The 23,988-nt window shown below is 39.5% G+C and overlaps 1 protein-coding gene across 1 annotated transcript in view; it reads left to right on the top strand.

Annotated features, from left to right (window-relative positions):
* LOC307012449 (exostosin-1) overlaps nt 1–23,988 on the top strand; it is a gene marked incomplete at its 5' end in the record, with an annotated part of 349,853 nt that overhangs the window by 285,750 nt on the left and 40,115 nt on the right. The window contains 3 exons of the mRNA XM_079639118.1: nt 10,268–10,400; nt 13,816–13,934; nt 20,215–20,310. Coding sequence (XP_079495244.1) covers nt 10,268–10,400; nt 13,816–13,934; nt 20,215–20,310 — 348 coding nt within the window. The remainder of the gene's footprint in view (nt 1–10,267; nt 10,401–13,815; nt 13,935–20,214; nt 20,311–23,988) is intronic.

Raw genomic sequence — 23,988 nt, 5'->3', positions numbered from 1 at the left:
GAGACGGAGAGGCAGAAAGTACACCCTGTTTTTTTTCTTCTTTATTTTACAAAAGCACACCGTTTTGTTTTTTATTGTAAGTGGACAAATACAAAAGTAGACATCTCAAAGATGCTTTTTTCATATTTCTTAAGTCTATATGACCATAAATAACAGAGTATTTTAAGTCTATGTTGCTGCTATGTAAAAACAAACCGTAAAACGCGCCGGCGCGTTTGCCGACCCCAGAGGGTTAAAGTGAGAAACTTCTCAGGAACCTCTTCAATAGGCTCGAAGGGAGCCAAAGAAAGGCCTTCCAAAACAATGGCCAAATCCCTAACCAGTACTTTTGTGCGGACTGCAGGCCTAAGCATCAAGGTGCCATGGAGGAAACGGGTTATTCGAGGGTGTCTACCCAAAGACATACCACCCAACGGAGTGTGGTAAGCAGCTAAGGCCACCACATACACCTATAGGGTGGAGGGGGATAACCCTGCAGATAAGTGCTCCTGCAGGAACTCCAGTACTGTACCAACAGGGCAGTTAACTGGGTCCAGCTGGGGATTTCCACACCATGAAGTGAATAATCTCCACTTCAGGGTGTAGAGTGTCCTCATGGATGGAGGTCTGGAGAGGAGGATGGTCTCAACAACCTCGGTTGAGAGACCTGTACTTATGAGCTGGGCCCCCTCAGTGGCCAAGCCCACAGTTTCCACAACTCCACAAAGGATCGACCCCTTCACCTAAGAAAGAAGGTCCCTACTGGGCAAAATCTCTAGAGGAGAGCCGTCGAGGAGAGACACGAGGTCCAAGAACCAAACTCGGGCCAGCCAGAACAGGGCAACTAATAGAAGATGGTCTCTCTCCTGAACTCCCAGGAGCAGAGCAATTGTGGGAAAGGTGTACAGATGCAACCACAGCCACGTCTGCATCATGGCGTCCAGCAGGAGGAGCTGGATGAGTGAGGCAGAACCAGAGTGGAAAATGAGTCGTCTTTAAAGATGCAAACAGATCTACTTCCGCTCGGTCGAACTTCTCCCTCAGGAGCTCCACCACCTCGGGGTGGAGTCTCCATTCCCCGGGTCTCGGCCCCTGCATTGACAGGATGTCTGCCCCCTGATTTAAATACCCATGATGTATACCGCCCTCAGAGCAACTTCCCCTGAGCCCACAGGAGGATCTGGTGAGTCAGCTTGTATAAGGGGCGCAACCACAGACCCCCCTGATGGTTTATGTAAGTGAACACCGATGTTTTGTGTGTCATGTCATCTTCATTTATATAGCGCTTTTAACAATGTTGATTGTTTCAAAGCTGCTTTACAGTAGTAAACGGATAATTTAAGGTAACAGAGATTGTTTTGTCTTTATAGCGGTTCTTGAATAAATATATTTTCCAACTAAAGTTAGTTTTGATTGATTCACTTCCGTCGCAAGGATCATTAGTTATTAAATTAGAGGCCGCTAAGACAAAATCGTTCTCTCTACACAGACTTTAAACGCGAACCTGTGATAAACGCTGATGGCGCTCACGTGTAGCCTAGAAATAGACACACCCTGGCGGCAGCAAAATTAATTTTTGCAGCCAGGGTAGTCTAGCAACTCTCCGTTGACTTTCGAGCTGGAAAAACCTAAATTGGGTCAGGCCAATCACATTGTGTATAGAGTAGGCAGGGGAGGGCTTAACATAATGACGACAGAGTTGCGACGGTTTCCTACCACTTGAAAACAAAGAATGGCTGCTGCTGCTAGCGAACAGTGGTCTTTTGAATCGGCTTTGGCCGCGACTCTGGAGGACTTGGAGTTAAGTTTTTCTTTGAGAAAAGAGCAAAGAACAGCACTTAAGTCATTCTTAAAAAAGGAAGAAGTGTTCAGAGTTTTTCTGGGCCGGATCTTTGCCGCTCTGACTACGTCACCTTCTTCGTTGCTCTGGTTAATTGGTTTTAGCGCTATCCTATTGCGTGCAGAGGGAATTTGAAAGACAATCGTTTATACTGCCCCTCAGATTGAGCCATCCCAATGGTGAGTTGCCAGACTTAACATCTTGATGTAGGTCTGGCTTGCCAGGCTAGCTCACGTGCGCATTAAGAATTAATTATATAGTTATGCGCATTTGAATATATGTGCGCAGGTTTGTAATTCCCTACAAACCAAGCCTTAAACTACTTGTCTGGCCTTAAAATTTAGAAAAATAATTGTATCACTTCGGGGTAAATATGCGAAACCGAAATTATCCTGACAACGCTTTATCTGTAGAGTGGTAAAGGGATCCTTCACAGGGGAGAGACTAGTTGGCACTTCAGCACTGCGTTGTCCTCGGGTCCAGGCGAAGGTCCTTCGTCAGATCTGGATACGGCTTGGATCCGGCAGGCTACAGGAAAACTTTGGGATAAATAAAGATACTAAAATCAGCGTAGATGCCATTCTTCTTATGATGTAACGAGTACATCAGGATTTATGGGAAGTGTTCCCAGTTCCGGCTGACCTAATCTATGCAGCCTAACATTGAATTATAGAAGTCTATAATGTATTATGTGAATGCTAGGTCAAAGAGATGTGTCTTTAATCTAGATTTGAACTGTCAGAGTGTGTTTGCTTCCCAGACAATGATAGGAAGACTGTTCCAAAGTGTTGGTTCTAAATAGGAAAAGGATCAACCGCCAGCAGTCGATTTTGATATTCTAGGTATTATTAACTGGCTGGAATTTTGAGATCGCAATAGACGTGAAGGCCTATAATGTGTTAAGAGCTCGCTCAAGTACTGCAGAGTTAAACCATTTAGTGCTTTGTAAGTAATCAGCAATATTTTCAAATTTATACAATGTTTAATAGGGAGCCAATGCAGTGTTGACAGAACGGGGCTAATATGGTCATACTTCCTGGTTCTGGTAAGAACTCGAGCTGCGGCGTTTTGAACTAGCTGTAGTTTGTTTGTTAAGCGTACAGGGCAACCACCCAGTAGAGCATTACAATAATCTAGCCTTGAGGTCATGAACTAATTTTTCCGCATTTGTCAATGAGAGCATATGGCGTAATTTAGATATATTGGATACTGCTTTTTCTAGTTTCTTTGACAGAAAAGGCAGATTCGAGATTGGCCTGTAATTGAATGAAAAATTAAATTAAATATTTTTTTTTACGTTTTAATTATAAGTCTTAACAAATTATACAATAGTATGTTTATAGTAGTGCATTATGTAATGTGAATCCTTTAGTAATGCAGAAGAAACTGTGTTAAAGTTTATGTAGCACTATCTTTGCTGCAATAACAGACAAGCAGCTCCTGCTATACGAGTTTTAAGTTATTTATTATTAAAATTTGTTAGCTGTGTCATAACTTCTTGTTCAACCCACCTGATGTTATAACTTTAGCTCTAATACAAGGATGCAATAATAACAAGACAACTTTAGCTTCGCGTTCCCAAGTGACCATAAACAACGGCTCCAACGTAAACAAATTTAGTCAAAGTTGTCAATAGTCTATAAATCAACATTCAATTTAATAGCAAAGAGTGGGTGAAAACAATCATTCACACAAAATGTCTCCATATATTGTGAGTTGCTTGGTCATTTACAATAGTGATCGATCGCTAGCTGCTAGAAACATATGTTGTATTCAAAAAAGTTAGCGCTGACTACATAGTTCTAGCTAATTATATCATTGTCTTGGTTTGGTAAACATGAACGTCAATTTAGCAACAACAAAAAAAAGGATTTACCCACGTGTCCAGCAAAAACAGAGCGACGTCAATGCGATGTCAATGTTGGATTGGAATCACTTCTGCCGGCGGAGTTCTCGCAACCTTTCAAATGCTTTGCCAATGTAAATTCGGGACTTCCTGCATTCATTATCCTTTTCCCTCTTGTTTTTTATTTGTTCTTCGAAACGTTGTTTCTTTGGTCGTGTGTCGGTCATAATTCAAAATTTCCTCTAATGCTTCTCTCTCCTCCATACCCACTTCATGTGTGCGCGCACTAACTCCCCAAACCCCACCCTCAAATTCTTCTTGGTGGTTATTGGCTGGAACACTATTTGTTCTGTTTCTGGGTGCGGGTTATAGAGTTTATTTATTTTGATTTATTAATGCTGTTTCTGGAGCATAGGAGGTCTACAGAAAACGTTTTTTTTTACAGTGTGTTCAGGGGACAGGCAGCTAGCGGATGGTGAGGAGATGTTTGCTGTATGTGACAAAAACTGTTTAAGCACCTTTAAATGCCAATCCCAATGCATCTTTTTCGTTATCTACATGTATATTAAAATCACCAACAATTAGTTCTTTATCTGCAACCAATACTAATTCTGATAGAAAGTCCACAAATTATTTGATACAGTCTGCATGGTGCCCTGGTGGCCTGTATACAGTAGCCAGCACAAATCTCAAATGTGATTTATCATTTACACTATATATGTTTTTACATTAAGCACCAACACTTCAAAATAATAATATTTAAAACTAAATTTCTTAGTGGTTTTGAAAATATTACTATAAATTACAGCAACACCTCCCCCCTTTGCCTTTCAGACGAGGTTCATGTTTATAACTGTAATCTTGTGGGGTGGACTCATTTAAAGTAATGTAATCATTTGGTTTTAGCCAAGTTTCTGTCAAACACAGCACATCTAGGTTATAATCTGAAATCATATCATTAACAATAAGTGCTTTTGGAGTAAGTGATCGAATATTCAGCAACCCAAGTTTTATAATTTGCTCATCTGTATTATATCTGTTTTTTATTTGTTGAACATCAATTAAATTTTTAACCTTAGATGGGTTTAGATGTTTTTTGGGATTTCCAAGTTCAGGGAACAGACACAGTCTCTATATGATGATTTCTAGGTGAAAGAGGCTCTATGTGATGGGATTTATCTGACCTTGGTGACGTGAGGCCGCTAGCAGACGGTCGGTTAAGCCAGTCTGTCTGCTTCCTGACCTGAACCCCAGATTGTCATGTTTTATCCCTAAGACTATGAGCCAAACTACTATAGAGAAGAGCAGCACCATCCCAGGAGGGATGAATACAATCTTCGGACACCACTTCGACAGCCAGCCATTTAGTGAACACAATCTACTAACTATCTCATCACTCCTGCGAACAGGAAGGGGGCCAGAGCAAATTACATTGCCTGACATCGTACTTGCAAGTTCACACACCTCTTTAATGTTCATTTTGGTGATCTCCGACTGGCGGAGTCGAACATCATTTGTGCCGACGTGAATTATAATCTTAGAGAATTTACAATTTGCATTAGCCAGCAGTTTTAAATTTGCTTTGATGTCAGGCGTTCTGGCTCCCGGCAAACATGTGACTATGGTGGCTGGTGTCTCTATTTTCACGTTCTGTGTAATAGAATCGCCAATAACTAGGGCACATTCAACAGGATTCTCAGTGGGTGTTTTACTGAGTGGGGAGAATCTGTTTAATGTTGGAATCGGAACGGAAGAGCGTTTTTTTGATCCACGACCTACAGTGCCGCTCCGTCACCAATTTGTCCTGCTGCACGGGCTCTACTTCAGCCGAAACCGAATCGTGTAAAGTGTTCACTAGGCTAGGCGCATCCAAAATAGTATCTAAAGCTCTTGCACTATTACTATCCTCAATTAAAGTTTGGATGCGTGTCTCTTCTGAAATCTTCTCCGTCAGCCTGACTGTCTCTCTGCATTTATCACATATAAATCCTATATTGCCGATAGAGAAGGCTATGCTAAACATGTGACATGAAGTGCAGGTGACAATAACAGGAGAAGTCATTACTCACCGTGTTTGTTGACTGATTCTTACTCACCTGGGCTTTTGATGAACTCAAAGGCGCGGGCGCGCGAGAGAAAAATAAATAAATAAATAACTGAGTGCACGGGTGGCGCGTTAACAGGCTAGCGAAATACTAGCGTGTTGTGCTAGTAGTAACGGAAGCTTGCGATGTCAGGTTAATATGTGATGTTGGTAAGCTGTATTTAGTAGTATAAACAACTAGAAATGATAGTAAATAATGGTTCAAAACAGAAAGAAATACGAAGCTAATACGAGGCTTAGACGAAGCATACAGCCACAAACCAACTCACAGCAGCAGCAGCAGTCACCGAGAGGCAGACAGGAGCAATCGACCTGGAAATCCTGGACAGAAACTTCCTCAGAAACCGATGTATCCACTCAGCCAAAAAATCTACTAAGGGTGCCAGTCTCTTGAGAATGGCTTCAGGTGTAATGTGCAATTGGCCTGTAGGAAAATTTCAGCGAAAAAGGTGTTCCGGCGCAAACGTCCCCTGGTGCTATTTTGCAGTTTGAGAAAACAATTCCGCCACTGACGCATGCTTGGCCATTATGTAGCGTGTGAACAACACGCATACACTTTGATTCTCTAATCTAAACAGACGCAGCAGTTTTAATTTTTGCAAATCATACATTATTACAAGGAAACATATTAACACACGAGGGAAATCATTGTTGTGGCCATGAAGATGTGAAAAAAAATAGGCATAGGCCTAAATCTAGCTTACACATTTATCCAATTTATTATACGCCTGTTTAACCGAAGCTCATTTGGGTGGGTTTCTCCCATCCCCATACAATGTAATTTCTCTGTCTTTTACGGCCCTAACGAGAATGCCGGTCTCCTCGGCTATGAACCGCTCCTGGCGTGCGCCTGGCAAATCCGCCATTTTAATAGTAAAAAAGTTCCTTACTAATTGACTTCCATAGTATTTTTTTTCCCTACTATGGAAGTCAATGGGACCAGTTAACTGTTTGGTTACTGACATACCGACAAATATCTTCCTTTGTGTTCAGCAGGGGAAAGAAATGCATTCAGGTTTGAAACAATTTGAGGGTGAGTAAATGATGACAGAATTTTAATTTTAAAATGAACTATCCCTTTAAAGGGAATGTGATGTGGCACTCTGATTGGTTTATTTCACGTTACGCCCAAACCACACCTATGAATAATGAAGCTACTTCAGACCAACCCATTTTAGATTTGCGTCGGGCGCAAGAGTAATTTACCCCGCCGGTATAATAGCAACAGCGCCCGGGATCCGCCCACAAAGTTACTTGCGTTTCGCGTTTTATATCGTTAAAATAGGGCCCTATGAGTGTTTCAACACTTGTGCATGTGCGGTGTGTTTGCATGCAGCAATAAATGCTGCCTAATTAACCACATAGATCAAATGCCCTCTCTGTGGACTCAGGTTTTCTGGCACTTCCTCTTGAACATATGCCACGTTGAGTTCATTTCCCTGCTCCACTGCACAAGAGCTGCAAGATGCTTCACTTGCTGCGTGGATCTGACAAAATCCCTACACTCCACGTACAGCACATTAAAACATCAGCATGTAAATGCACAAAGATACACAAACACACATGCTCCCCGACATGAGAGTTTTAAACTGTAGTTGATCGTAATTGGCTCTGGAGAGACAGAACCAATCAAGCCCAGTGGGAGAAGGACTCAGGACACTGAGTGTGTGTGTGTGTGTGTGTGTGTGTGTGTGTGTGTGTGTGTGTGTGTGTGTGTGTGTGTGTTACAGGTTATTTATGGCTTAAAGATCTCACGCACCCTGTTGTGATGAGGGTGAGGCAGATTGTGATTAATTAGTATTGTAATAAAATGAGATTAATGTGTTTAATTTGAGTAATTAGGCCTGTGTGCATACTGTTGAGAATGTTGTCTGGGCGTTGCCTCTGAAGACTGATAGGATAGTCGGCCATGTTGATTATTTTATTTGTGAGGCATAATCACACAAAGCTGGCTTCTACAACATCTAGTTTGAAAGGTTATATTTTTATGTTGTTATATCTATCTTTTTTGTAACGCTTTATAATAATGTTACATTTGTTTATGCATTATCATTAACTAATAATGAACAATAATGTGCTCCTAGGGATGGTCAGCCACAGCCTGGTTCTACCAGACTCTCGTACATTTCATTTGTACAAGTCTGGCCATTGAGAGTCTTCATTGAGAGTCTGGCCTCTCTCCATTGACAAGCTTTAACTTCCTTTAAGGCATGTACTCTGTTGAAGTTTAAAACTATAGGATCTGCCCAGAGTCACTCTGGATCTGCCATAACCAATCGCTAACGTTTGGTCGTGACGTATGACGACTCAAACTAGCGCACAACCTCAACGTCATCGTTCTCAGCCACTCCATCTGTTCGCTGATTGGACCGGTAAAAAATTTACTGGAGAAAACCCAAGAATACACCACAATCCCAGACGTAGTTCTGAAGGAAAATGAAAATTGAGCGGAAGTACATAGGAGGGCGGAGCCAGGCTAGGTCAGCCATAAATGTTTTCATAATCATGACATTTTACAATTATTTTACATTTGTTTAGTAATAGATAATGTACATCCCGTTATTATAACAAAATAAACCCAGACAGGGCAATCAGGACCCCAATGCGAGAAAAATATATAGTTCCTAACTAGCATCTTTTAGCCTTGACAAATGAATAAATTCAAACAAAAAGGGTATATAAAGGAAAATGTACAGCCGTGTCACTTATTGCATATCTTTTCATAACATAAATAATGAGGGGGGCATAAAATATTGATTTGAGATGAAGCTGTTTTAAAATCTAACCTTTTATGTTATAATCCATTATAGTGTACAAATCAGCCTGTAACCAAATTCGTTGATAAGAGAAGGAGGTGGGAACCGGCAAACGTTCAACGTAACTTTAATCACCAAATAACAAATTGAAGGTAAAGCGGCAGCCCCTCATGGACGACTGCTGCATATAAACATGATACAACACAACATAACATCCAGAGGCCTGATGTATAAACGGTGCGTATGCACAAAAAAGGCATTGAAATGTGCGAAAGCAATTTTCCCTGCACATATCGGGATTTATAAAAAAATGAACTAGGCGTAAATATGTCCGCACCGTACAGACACTGTAGATTGTGTGTACACACTTTTACTGGAGTGAATGAAGAAATTAAGTAAACAGAATGATTTAAACTCTGTTTTACATCTGATATACACATTTAGATTAAATATGCCACTCTCATTAATACAGTTAAGCACTGAAATTTCATGAAATCATTTTCCAGTACTTACAATATGTTTTATATTCATTTAAAATAGAAATATGTGTAGTGTATGCACTGCTTTTGAACACGTTTCCTGCGGAATGCTGTGTTTTAATGTTTTAACTACAGCAAGGATTGCTTAGCTCATGATAATTCCGCTTTAAATTGTGTTATAAATAGCAGAACTATTTTGCGCGAATAATGATAAATTATGTGCATTTACCCTGTCTAAGCAGATGGCTTAGCAACATAGACAGTATAATGACGAACACTGAAAGATTCGCTCGGTGATCGAGTGGTCCATTGGCCGGATTCTCCGATAACAGTAGGCTGTAGAACCTCTGCTGCATACAGTTGGTGTCATGTACAGACAGACAGTAGCCTAATGATAAACATTCGGGGTCTTCCCAATATTATGATATGGGTGGGGGTGGGGGTGGGGGTGGGGGGTCAAAAATGTCAAAGCTAAATTCTACACACACACAAGGTTGTATTTAAGTAGACATAACATAATAGTATTTCTTAAAGATGAACATGTAGGAGCCCATTTTTCCTTTGACATGAAAAAAAGGAAATATCAGAGAGGTAGATCCTCAAGACTCTACATTGCAAGTGAGCAGCAAATCCAAAATAATTCCAAAGCACCGGTCCGACTGCTTAAACCTCAGTCACCATGTTTTTGCGAAGTAAGGCGTTCCTAAATTCAACATATTTTGTTAATCCTGGAACAGCAATTTTTTTCCTAGACCTAACCCTACCCATAACTTATCCCTAAAATCAGAGGGAAATGACAGGTGAATAACACTGATGTAGAAGCACCCAACTCTGGTCATAAGCCTAAACTTGACATAAACTGTAAACTTGTCCCTCAAATCTGATTGGTTGATTGGAAAGTTGTTCCAGGATCAACAAAGATATTAATCTAGGAACATGATGCACATGGTGAAATCATGTTCACCTTATAACTTACTCACTCAGTACATTCAAGCAGCAACACCCTCATGTTCTTGCTCGTATGAGAAGCCGGACATATAGATGGCCTGGCTTTTTGGGCGGCGAGGGATGAACCCCTGAAACACAGAAACTGACTGTGATTGGTTACAATGGAAAATTATGAAATATCGAGAACAGACAATCACAACAATTATTATCATTTGTTAATCACAGCTATAATTGTAATTGTAACTTGTAAATACTGATGTATATGAATGTTTTAATGTATATTACGTAATAGTAATGTTTGTGTTGTTTTTACAGATTATCCATGACCGGATACGGACGCACATGACCAGGAGCAGCATTATGTGGAATTCTTTGCCTGGAGGACTCTACGCACTTCCTGAGTTCTCCAGCGACCTCACCCTCTTCCCCTTCTACTACTCGACACTCGGTGTGTGTGTGTGTGTGTGTGTGTGTGTGTGTGTGTGTGTGTGTGTGTGTGTGTGTGTGTGTGTGTGTGTGTGTGTGTGTGTGCATCTCCTCACCACCTCCAGCTCAATGCCGTAAAAATTTGTTGCAGTGAAAATGAAATCATAACTCAGATAGATGTTGGTTTCCCTCCAAGCAGTGTGTGTGTGTGTGTGTGTGTGTGTGTGTGTGTGTGTGTGTGTGTGTGTGTGTGTGTGTGTGTGTGTGTGTGTGTGTGTGTGTGTGTGTGTGTGTGTGTGTGTGTGTGTGTGTGTGTGTGTGTGTGTGTGTGTGTGTGTGTGTGTGTGTGTGTGTGTGTGTGTGTGTGTGTGAGATCTCATAGTGGATGGTGAACATATGTGTCCCCCATATTCCTCCCTAAGCATGGCCTGTGTGTTTGCATGCTCATGTAGGGGTTTGTGATGGATTTGTCCCTGGGCTTCACATGTCAGCAGTAAATCTGTATTGCAGAAGTGATAGATGGTCTATACTCTGCTGTCACAGGTGTTGTTAGTCTCACTTTCCATAATTTTGATGACAGGGCAGTTTAGACTCCCTGTCTGTGGCCATAACTTGAGAGAACTTCACTGTGCCGTGATATACGGTGTGATTCGCTCTGCCTGGGCAACACTATAAATCCGGCTACCTGCAATACATGCTGTTTATTAGGTAATGAGATATCATCCAACATGGCCAGCACCGATGGTTTGCTGTGTCCCTGTCTTCCTTGAAAATGTTTTAGATGTTGAGGCTTGCATACAGAATGACACAATTCTTAATTCCTTTGTACACAGCTCTGCAAAAATTTTTTTTTATATATATATATATATAATTTCCTGCCACATCAGGGTGGTTGTTCTGACAGTGACAGTGACAGTGTCTGAAGCACGTGTGTAGCTAGTCCAATTCTGATTCTGTCTTCACTCGTGGGGATCGCAGATGGAGCTAGTGGAGGAGATTGAGATGGCTTCGGACCTTTCTCAGCTCTCGACCGCTAGTTCCAGTGCTCAGACTCGGGATACGGAAGCTCACTTCTAGTGGGAGTGCTTGATGTTGGGTTTGTCCAGCTCTGAGGAGTTGGACGTACTCAGCATCGATGTGGGTGATTTGGGTGACATCAACATCCTAGCTTGTGGGTAAGGCGTGTATGGTGGAGTTTCATCAGCAGAAGTCAGCTTCAAGACTCACACATAAGTTCGTAGGCCGCCCCACTTACAGTTACAAAGATCACAGCAGTTATACCCTTCACCAAGGTCTAAGCTATTTCCTTGCTTCAGGTTGAATTATTCTCATTGGCCAATAATAGATAAACATAGTAATTTTCCACACATATACAGATAGACTGAAGCATATCTCCATCGATTATGCAGCTGAAACTCGGACCCTGAAGTTAGGCATGTCGTGATCTTCCAGGTCCCAGATTTGGGTTGCTGGGCGCCAGCATGTCCAGAACAACAACTCAGTCAATCTCCAATAATGTGAGTGGTACCTGTAACCAAAAAGACTAACACACACACAGACACACAGCTTTTCCAAGGTATGATTTGGCCAGGCTCTAACTATAAACTGGAGAGTTTTCTCAAAACATCAAGATAATGCGTTCTTTCTCTCGAGGAGAGCTACACTTTAGTCTAACTGGAAAGTAAGGCTTTAACAAAGAAATGGTCCATTAAACTATTGGCTTCAGTGACCCCTATATGTTTTGACATGTTGAAGACCTTTCTAAAACACAAAACAAGTCCATATTTCATTTCTCTAAGCCGGGCTAAATAAGCAAGCACTGTTACTGCATTCAGATAACAAATACAAACATTAAATAATACATGAAAAGAACATTTCAGTAATCACACTGATAACTAAACTGAAAAGTAAAAATCTCCAGAGAAGTCATTCAACTCATTTGATATTTAGAAGGAAAAATATTGATTAATACCTTGATTATAATCACTCATTACATATTCATGGAAGCAGCAGTGGATTCCAATCCACCCCTTCAGACTGATATTAGCTCAGTCTCAGGGGATGGTGGCACGGGCACAGCTGTCTCCAGCGAGTCGGTTCTAGTGACCAGAATCAACCAATGCCAGCTCATCACTGTAAAGCAGTTTTAGAGACTGTTAGGATTCATGGCAGCTGTGTTCAATGAGACCTTTGCAGTGGTGGCTTAGGACCAGGGGCAACCCATTTCGCACGATCAAGGTTACATGCAGATGCCTTTGTTCCATAATCGTGTGGAAGAAGCCTTGGTTCCTATCCCCTAGGCCCAGTGTTGGGAACATCCTGTTATCGCAAAAGAGTGTAGACAGATGCGGAAGGCCACTCGACTTGAGGTCTGTGGAAGGAGCATGATTTCTCTTGGCATATTAAATGCCTGGATATGTTAGCAGTACTAGCCCTAAATCATTTTAACCCAGACCTCAGAGGCCACAAAGTTTTGGTTCAAACAGACAATATGTCGGTGGTCTCGTACATAAACCACCAGGGGATCTGAGGTCGTGCCTTCTGTGCAGACTGGTGCATCAGATCCTCCTGTGGTCCCAGAGGAATCTGCACTCGGATGGATGGATGGATGGATGGATGGATGGATGGATGGATGGATGGATGGATGGATGGATGGATGGATGGATGGATGGATGGATGGATGGATGGATGGATGGATGGATGGATGGATGGATGGACTGTCTGGATGGATCATTAACAATATATTCATAATATACGTTTTGAAAATCAAACCAAATGTAGATGTGTGAATGTGTATATTAGTAGTTCTCTGTTTGTGTGTGGTTTGTTTCTGTATGGTCTTTGTGTGTGGCCTGTTTGTTCATGTGTTTCAGACTGTGCGTGTGTTTACATGTTCTTGTTTTGTTCTGTTTTATAGAGTTTGAATCCCTGCAGAGAGGAAATGGGGATAATAGATGTTCTGTCTAAACGTAATTACTGTCACTGTGTGATATATTATGAACTTCTCTTTTGTTTATTGCTGAACCAGAAAAGCTTCAAAGCTTTGATCAATTCATTTTACTAGTTTTATCCTCTCTGGTTCTTTTTTGTTCTTTGTAGTAACCTTTATTGTGATGTAATAGAGACTTAATGTAGCTGTCGGGTTTCTGGAGTCGCAGTCGCAAACGTAGATAAATGAAGCGAATCCCTGCGGAGGAACAAAGATAAACAGGTGCTCTCTTTGAACGGCTGCCATAAAGCAAACTAATACAAACGCAGAGAGATGTTACACACAGGAGACTGATGCTGTTGAAGACTGATTTCATAAAGGCTACTCTGCCTTTTGCAGTGTGTGAAAACTGCATTTTTATGTGGTTCATGAATTAAGCAAAGAAATTCATCAACAAATAAAGACCATTTAATTTAAATTTCTGCCATCCACGTTTGTATTTCTGCAGGTAAGAGTCCATCTCAGGAGTTTACAGCCGTTATTCAAGCAGTCACACCTCTACAGTCCCAACAGCAGCCCATATTCAAGCTGATCCATGCAGTCACCAAGTCCAAGTTCTGTGCGCAGGTGAGAACATGAGAGGAAACTATGAAACAAAATGACAACTCTGCCATTATTATCTACCCTGCAAGTGTGTATCATTTTAAAGGTCATTCACACTGCCAGCAATTGTTTTGCTGGAGGTCACATTGTCACAGTATTGGTCAGAGTTCTTGCTTTAATGGCAAACTGCACATCTGGCTATATTAAATCACAAACGAGATATACTGCAAGTAAAAATAAAAATGTCACCACAAATAATAATAATAATAATTCTATCATCATTTGCTCACCCTTACAGTATGTCGTTCCAAACCGGTATGAATTTGATTTTAACCAAATACATTATTAATAAAATATAAATTAGTATTTACTTATTCGTTTATTTGGTTTTAATAATTTTACAAAATAGAGAAATGTTGCCTTGGCAACTAAAATACAATGTGTGTTTTTGTTTAAATATTGCATTTTAATTCAGTTAACGTTTATCTAATTTCAAGTAGTTAAATTATTATTATTATTATTTAGATAATAATCCTGATGCAAAAACATAAATTCATACAGCTTTGGAATGATATGAGATTAAGTAGATGATTTTCAATCTTGGATGTGCTGTTCCTTTAGCATTCTGAAGGGGAAAGGGTTGGTATATTAATTGCAGCACTGCCTAATTCATCATATCATGAAGAAGATGAATGATTATCAATGCATGAATCAAACTCATTTAGAATGTCCACGATTTTTGACATGGTTTTCCACACATCATTTTTTATTATGTCCCTGTATGTGGGCAGCGACTAATCATGCGAAACAAGTCAAAAGTCTGGCTTTGCAAACACTCAGTATAATTGCGGTATCTGATAAATGGATCTCTTTACTATCTTTACTCCTATTTGGTGCTCCTTTTTTAAAGTGTAAATAAACAACTTTTTTCCATAACGGCTTAATTATTTTGTATTTTTAGTATTAATGATCATGTGCTCCCTTAAACTTGCACTTTAGCATACTTAGTTAGGAAATAGTGTACTTTAAAAGAATATTCTTAAAGGGATAGTTCACTTTGAAATTAAATGTTGGTATGTTTTAGCTTACCTCAAGGGCATCCAAGATGTAGGTGTCTTTTTTTCCACAGTAGTTTCAATTTTTATATTTTTAGGTCAAACCGTTTTTGTCTGACAGTCATATCATGCAGGTATATGGTCATTGTCTCAAAGAGCATGCACAGAGTCCAAATTAAAACAATTCCCCATCGTCCAAATTAAACAATTCCCCATCGTAAGTACAAATTGATGGCCTAAGACACGAAACGAGCGGTTTGTGTGAGAAAACGAACGGTATTTATATAGTTTTTACCTCTTGTAACCATAGACAGTATATAAGATGGACACAGCGACCCCATAGACTTCAACGGAGAAAAGTGAAGCCCATTTGAAGCACTCACTTCCTGATCGCCAGGCGAACTGCGCAGGCTCAAACTGAGCTTGAACACATGAGCAACGTGTCTGACAGTTTTCAGTCTTCTAGTAGCTGTGCGGAGAGAAATCTGAATCATTCCCTTCCGAATCTCTCAGAGACGGAGAGCGTGAGCATTAGCTGTCCATGAGCTAGCAGTAGGATCAACTTTATCACTCTCGGTGGGCTACTCCCTTCACTTTATCGGACTTAATGCCTCCACGTTCCCCCGATTGCCTGCGAGCTTCTCCGCCGGTCTATACGGTAATTTCTCTACAGTGCGACAGAGAGTCGCGTGAGTTATGACGCAATCGTTAGCCTATTTTTACAAAAATGGCTTCTACGGGGCCATAACGTAAGATACAAGGTAATGGAGCCTTTTATACATTGTCGAGTTTCTTTAGAAATAAATAATGGACAAATGGAGTCTTTGGACGCCTCAGATGTAAAGTTATTCGCTGTCAAAGTGACGCAAAAATGAATGGGAGTCAATGGAGTGCTAACAGCAGGTGAAGTTCTGCTACAATGGCGGCGCCCGCGGAGGCTTCAGTTTCCGGCGGATGGATTACCCCCTTGCTTGTAACACAGCCAGGTCCAAGTGATCTGAGGGCGCGGGCGCTTCCCTCTGTGTGACGTGTGCGCAGACTGGTGCATAGATGTATACACTAGATGTCGCCTCGCCTTGGAACGAATGTCTTTAGTGCGACATCTAGTGTATATATATATATGCACCAGTCAGTGTACACGTCACACAGAAGGAAGCGCTCGCGCCCTCAGATCGAGATATATCCAGCTGCAGACCCGCAGCACCACCAGTTTCAGAACCCCAGCGCCAGAACCGGAAGTGAGGGGCGGAGTTATTTTCAATGAGACAAGCATGTAAACGATGACAGAATTTTCACTAATTTGAAGAATGTTAACCCTTTCACACGTAAGTTTAAAATATTCTAATTGACCCCCCCAGCGTGAGTTTTTCAAGGCGACCGTTATTTAGAATCTGTCACTTTATGGTTTCCATGGTGACGCGTCACTGCTTGTCACGTGACACAGCGCAACCACAATACAGCGCTGAATGAATGATGATCTGCTTTTATGTAATTTTTCCTTTTTTATTCTAAATATTCATTACTTTAACTTACATATTTGTTGAGTCTCTTTTCTGTCTCTGCTTACTGAAAAAGGTGTATACATTGTATAAGCTACCATTGACTAAACATTGGGGATTAGTCTACAATAACTACAAATTAATTTAATATATATTCCTTCTGGAGATTCCCGAATGTTTTGTTCAAATATTTGACTTGCTGTATCCACATTATAATATAGAATCTACAGATGTACACTACTCTGCATTGTGAAAAGCCAGTGTCAAGGTCCAGCACACTTCTGAATGATTGGTGACAGTTTTCATAATTACTTTAACAATGGTATGTGTCACTTTACAATAGTTTGTGGCATTTTCTCTCATGCTAGTTTACAATTATTTGAAATACCTGATTGGTAAGTGTCAATTTGTGGTGCACAAACAACATACTCCTGCTTGTAAGTAGTACCACTTTAATAAGAACATTTGACTAAAATAGCTAAATAGTTTCTATATTACAAATGACAGCTTAACTGTCCTATATACAAATAGAAATAAATGTGTTATCATAACAACTGTATTTACAATATGTAGGTAAATACATTGTAAAAATTATTATAAAAAAAGAACCATAGTAAATATAAATGCACACAACGGACCACGATATTAAAAATATGGTGAAGCCCAATGTTTCTGTACCTTAATGTATCATTATAACATACGTATAAAGTATGACGTTTCGTGTGTAATAAAAGTATACCGTTTCGTGTCTAAGCAAATTACGCTCCAAAACGCGCTACTCGGTTTAGAACGTAAGCTCTGCACCTCACTTCCGGTTCTGGCGCTGGTGTTAGAACGTAAGCTCCGCCCCTTACTTCCGGTTCTGGCGCTGGGGTTCTGAAACTGGTGGTGCTGCGGGTCTGCAGCTGGATACTATAGCTCAGATCACTTGGACGTGGCTGTGTTACAAGAGGTAAAAACGATATAAATACCGTTCGTTTTCTCACACAAACCGGTCGTTTCGTGTCTTAGGCCATCAATGTGTACTTACGATGGGGAATTGTTTAATTTGGACGATGGGGAATTGTTTTAATTTGGACTCTGTGCATGCTCTTTGAGACAATGACCATATACCTGCATGATATGACTGTCAGACAAAAACGGTTTGACCTAAAAATATAAAAAAATGAAACTACTGCGGAAAAAAAGACACCTACATCTTGGATGCCCTTGAGGTAAGCTAAAACATACCAAAATTTTATTTCAAAGTGAACTATCCCTTTAAGTGTGAATGATTTTGGACACTTAATTGCATATTAGATACAATTAAATGCAATAAGTTAAATTTAAGAGTGCTTAAGGTCCTTAACCCTCTGGGGACTAAGCCCTTTATGGACCGTTGTCTCTATTTTTACATTTGGGCTTATAAACCATATTTAATGGAGATGGAACACCATGTGTTTGGTATCTATGGATTCAGAAGACCCTAAGCTAACATAAGCATGCATGTAATGTGTTTATAAAGGAAGTATGAGTGAGAAATGTACCGAACTACCAGCAAGTGCTGATTTAGTGCTAGGGCTCTGTGATAAAACGATAATGATAGTTATCGCGATATATTTTTTCTCAATAAAACGATATCAAGAATTCGATAAATGTTCGATAATGTTTATGCGCCAAAAGCGGAACAAAACTCATTTGAACCGCGCGCGCCTCACGGACCATTTATCCGCTCGGCTCAAATTCCAAACGGCAGCGCGAGCTCACTAGCAGATGCGTTTACTCTGATCTGTCTCGGTCACGAGATCCAGTGAGAAGCGCTTGAATTCAGCAAAGAACACAAATGTCTCAGTGATTCATCTGTTTAAAGGCAGATGAAACGGCGCTGACAAACAGTAGAAACACTGTGCGCAACAATACAGTCAGAAGGCTTTTCCGCCTACAAATTCCCATCATTTACCACGGATTTACTGTAACGTTAGCCTAGTAATATTAACTGAACCATGAAATGTGGGATATACATATTGAATTGTATTATATTATTAATGTAGACAATTTATTAAAGGACTAATGGAATATAATTACAGTATTTAATAATGTATTTAGGCTACTCTTTTTCATACAAATACCATAGAAACCATAAAGTAACATTTTGCCATGATAGTGAGGTGCTATAGGCTATGCCCGGTTTTATCTGTGATTATCATGATCTAAATGCATGATGTTGGATGACCAATGGTTAATTTTAATAAAACAGTCAGAATAAATTTTTTTACCAAATATAAATTAGCACATGCAGAAACTAAGAAATATATATTTTTTCTATTAAGATATTTATTTTGTTAAGGAAAAATTACAAATGTTTGAATGTTCTAACTCAGATTTGTGAAATGTTCACCTGTTTGGCAAGTGTTTGTCATGATATGTTCTGACAATAAAGAGTAGTTTAAAAGCACTATTAACGCTCTGGTTTTTTTATTTCACTTATGAGCAAAAATCTGCCTTTAAACTTGAAAAAAAATTTGATTTGACATTTTTCGTGATTATTATCGACATCGACTGATATAAAAAAATTATCGTGATAAATTGTTTTTGCCCATATCGCCCAGCCCTAATTAGTGCTCACACAGGTCAGTTTGTTTGATGAATTAAACTTGTGAGGTAACGCAGCGCTGATTCACTTGGTCTAACGTTGCAGTATCATATAAACTGCATTTGAGTGTGTTGAAATTTATAATGTTATTCTATTTTAGTTCGTTTGCTATATGAAACTAGCTGTAAGCTAGATCAACATTAGAATAACATACTGATCATATTCAAACATTTCATCATGTTGAGCTATATAACATTGATTTGTTTTATATACATCTGATCACCTGTCTAATAAAATAAATGCGAGTGGCGTCTCTGTCAAGTCGTGACTTGTGAAGCTCTGTCAAGTCCAAGTTAGTCGCGGACGTGGATCTCTCGGCATCTCGAAAACGCCACGCCGATATTGATCCTCATTTTAGTTCTCCTTTTTTGTCCCAAAGTCTGCTTGCCATGGTCTATAATGTTTGAACGAAACAAGAACCATGTGGCGTTAAACGTTACGCGCTATGCAGTTGTCCACGTCTGTCGCCATGGCTATGGCAGTACAAGCGGAAACCAGGGATAACGAGGATATAGCGTCATTGACAGGTGACATTTTTTTCCGGGGCGGCCAATTATTTAAAATTGGAATTTCTCTGAAATAAAAAATCTTTGGAGACTTTTGGGATATTGTAAGTACACAACTGCAGGAAATATATCACACTGTGCAAGTGATTTTTGATATTTTATTACAAAATTCTTACATAATTTAAGAAACATCATGAAAGTGAAATCTCTTTAAATACATTTAAGTGGCTTTTGATGTCATTACTGTGTGAAAATATACTTTTAAGATTTGAAATACACTGGAATTGCACATTTAATACAATTAAGCACACTTCTTTTTCGCAAAGGCTAACATTAGGCTTTATCTCCAAATGCTCTTAATTAACAGTTTCTAAAAAAGGCTCTAGATAATTTCTAGTTTGTTTGGAGGTTCTCACACCTATTTTCTGCACTCACAAATTAGTATGGGATTTGTTCAGAAATGTTAATTACTTTTTGCATGTGGGCAGTAATATTTCACACCTGCACCTACAATATATATTTATTTATTTTTACAACCACACAATGAATAGTCATGTTTTTCACGTGTATTGAAATGTGCAGTGAAGGTCATCTGTTTTAATGTGGTTTCAGATTTTAGTGCTGTGGAACTGTGAGAAGCCTCCACCACCAAGAAACAAGTGGCCGTCCATCACAACACCCTTCTCCATCATTGAGGGCAAGCGAAAGGTGAGATAGATGAAAGAAAACGAGAAAGATGACGAAATAAAAAGAGAGAAATTGGAGGTTGCATGCAGTTGCACACTTACCCACACCTAAAAAGATAAAAAGACTTAATGTAATAAGTCTTAATGACTTTAAATGTAATATTTTTATTTTATTTTCATGTAGATGTAATTATATAAGCTATAGATATTTGCAGTTTTGGAATTAAATTAATAATAAAATTATAATAAATATTATAAATGTACTCAAAGTATAGGTACGTGAAGTTACACACTGGTGGGAAGGAATCAGAATAACCGATAACAGGACAGATGTCACCATTTAAAATCTCTAAAATGAAGAAATTGTGTTTGTAAGTGTGATATCTGCACAGCTGTGTGTGGGTGGTTATGTGAATATTCTGAATGTATCTCATCATTTGCACCTTTCAGAGTTTGTCTGCTCACCGTCTTCCCTCTTTGCACATGTTTTACTCATTTACATCTTCTTGTCATGTGTTATTTGCAGATACAGTTAGCCTATGAACAAAGTTAATGTGATGGCTCACTCTGTCTCCTCACTTATCCCTTAGTTTTTTTATCTTATATGCAACTGTAGCTATTTAGATGTTTAAGGTTTTCAAATGGTGTGTAGAAAAAAAATATCTTATGAGATGACAAATTATATGATTAACTAAACTCTGCATAAAACACTGGGTGTTTATTCAACTATGGCCACATTCAGATTTCTGGGTTTAAAAGAACTTAAAATAAATGTTTGCTGGTGCATGTATGTGTAACGGTCTAGTGTAGTAAGCAACATGCACAAATAAGGAATACTACAGTCTTTTATTATTTTATTATATATTATGCAGGAGATTGTTAGAACAACACATTACAAATACACAATAACTGACAAAGAACTACATTGCTTGAACAGGGAGTATATACAGTACATGGAATAACAAGGAACTAAATAAGAAACACCTGATAATAACCATAGAAACAAACTCTATTGAGAGTTAGTTGACGTAGTTGCAAAGTTACTTGAAGTTACTAGAATGCTCAAAAGGGACCATCAAAATTGTTACCCTATGTCCTTTGTGCACTGGGGCACAGTCATGTTGGAATAGAAAAGGGCCTTCCTTAAACTGTTCCCACAAAGTTGGAAGCATAGCATTGTCCAAAATGTCAGGTGACATAGTATGCCCCTTTTCACAAGATGTAATATAAATCTTTTTTTTTCTCCCAGAATGTGTCTGTGAATTTTCAGCTCAAAATACGCCCCAGGTCATTTATTATAGCTTGTCAAAATTGCCCCTTTTTGGATGTGAGCAAAAACACACCATTTGCATGTGTGGCCCTTTAAATGCAAATGAGCTGCTGCTCCCCACCCCCGTTCAGAAGAGGGCCAATCCTTTACACAAGCTTCGGATACTCCGGCAATAACAAAACACACAAATAATCTCACTTATCCAAAATCTCAGAAATAACCAGTAGCGTGCAGCCTTACGGAGAGACTCAGGAAGAGGTTGCAACTTTTAGACTGCACCTGGACGTGATGATTAATCTCATTGACTTGCATGTAACGTCATGTTTAACTTTTACACAAGCTGACATAGTTCCCTGAGGTCTTTATTAGACAGCTGTGACATTTTTTGCTCGTCCGTGCAGCCGACGACAGAACAGTTTACATGCTTTGCTGGAACTTTTGCCATTGCGTTAGAACTGGTTACACTGTTGTCGCTTCCTATGTCAGAAGGGGAGCTAAATCTGATTGGCTTATTGTTTGACATGCTTGCAGAGAAAGGCTTACCAAAACAAAGTTTCTCGACACGTTTTTTGGGTTGGTAGGTGCACCGGGGACCCGATTATAGCACTTAAACACGGAAAAAGTCACATTTTCATGATATGTTTAAGATGCTGTAGCCCCAGTGAAGATTACCAGTGAAGCCCCAAGTCCAACCCCTGACAAACAGCCCCAAACCATTAACCCTCCTTCACAAAACTTTACAGTTGGCACAATGCAGTAGACAGGTACTCCTGGCAACCGCCAAAAGCCCAGGCTAGCACATCAGACTCGTCACTCCACAGAACACCTATCCGCTGCTCCAGAGTCTAGTGGCGGCATGCCTTACTCCAGCCGAAGCTTAGCATTGTGCTTGGTGACTTCAGGTTTGCATGCATCTGCTCGGCCATGGAAACCCATTCCATGAAGCTCCCGCCGTACAATATTTGTGCTGATATAAATGCCAACGGAACTCTTCAGCTATATCATCAGAGCGTTGGGAACTTGTATGCACCATGCATGCACCTCAGCATTTGTTGAGTTGCTGCGGTTCCTAAATGCTTCCAATTTTCAATATTACCACTTAGAGTTGACTGTGGAATATCTAGCAGGGAAGAAATTTCAAGAATTGACTTATTGAAAAGGTGGCATCATATCACAGTACCATGCTTGAATTCACTGAGCTCTTCAGAACGACCAGTTTTTCCCCAAAACTAATTTTGTAAATGCAGACTGCAAACCAATAGGTCTGATTGAAACACCTGAATATCCCAATATTTTTGTCTATATATATGTATCAGTGCACCACCTTCTCATAAATGTGTGTATATTTCTCAACCTAACAGTTTGTTTTTGTACTGTACTGCACCCTGAAACCACACTACGATCTCAGTAAAGCATATGATAGTTCAATTATATTAATTTTGAGCTTGTAGTTATGCAACACTAAAAAGTAGTGGTTTGTCATATTAGACTCTAGATTCAATTTTGTTGCTTGTTGGTCAACATCTAAACTGAAAAATGACACATTTCATTTTCAAACTGATTCAAATTCAGGTTGACTAAAGTCTCTTTCTATCATCTGCCATTGCAACCATATCTCTGCATCTGTTACCTTGGAGATTGATTTAATATATATATATGTAGAGAATTAATAAATCCTCGGGTATGATATAAATAACAATGTTAGCTAGATATACATATATAAGGTATCAACAGGTTTCTTAAACACTCCTACCATTCTTTCCACACTCATCTTCCAAAGGTTTGCCAGGTTAGTTGAATCAAATCTATAAAAGATAATGAGAATCACGTCTGCACACATCTGTTATTGTGTATGAATGATTTCCTGCTACTAAAACGGCCTGTAAAAATGTATTCAAGCGGCAAATTGGACCAGACATTATGCAGTTAGCCAAAAGTTTGGCTATGGGAGACTAAGCACCCTCTAGTCAGACACGAGAAACACCAGAGGAGTAAGTTCAAGGGTCATCTAGACCACTTCAAATTGCCTTTCCATTGGGGAACTGAAAAAATCTGATGCGCACAGGTCAATGACCCAACAAAACAATTCATCATCTCAAGAGATTCATTATGAGACTGACATTTCAATTACCATCATCATGACAGGAAGATCTGAGTATCATTCATCAAGATGTTAACAGCTTTTTGATTTTACATTAATGGATTTTACCCCATAAAGTTTACAGTTGAGTCATATTTGGGTTTGTTTAAACAACATTTGAAAATGTATTACACAAAATGTAAATATAGTGTACTGGTACTGGGTAAGCTTTTCAGTGTAAGCATCATCACAGTGTAAATACATGAATATATTACTAAATGCATGTTATATAGGCCATGCTTAAAGTGCAACCCTCCGTTTTAAATAATATGTAATCCATCATATTATAT

The sequence above is a fragment of the Phoxinus phoxinus genome (assembly GCF_949152265.1).
Source record: "Phoxinus phoxinus genome assembly, chromosome: 16".
Lineage (NCBI taxonomy): Eukaryota > Metazoa > Chordata > Actinopteri > Cypriniformes > Leuciscidae > Phoxinus > Phoxinus phoxinus.
Note: the sequence above shows the minus strand (reverse complement) of the source record. Positions and strands in the feature narration are given on the sequence as shown.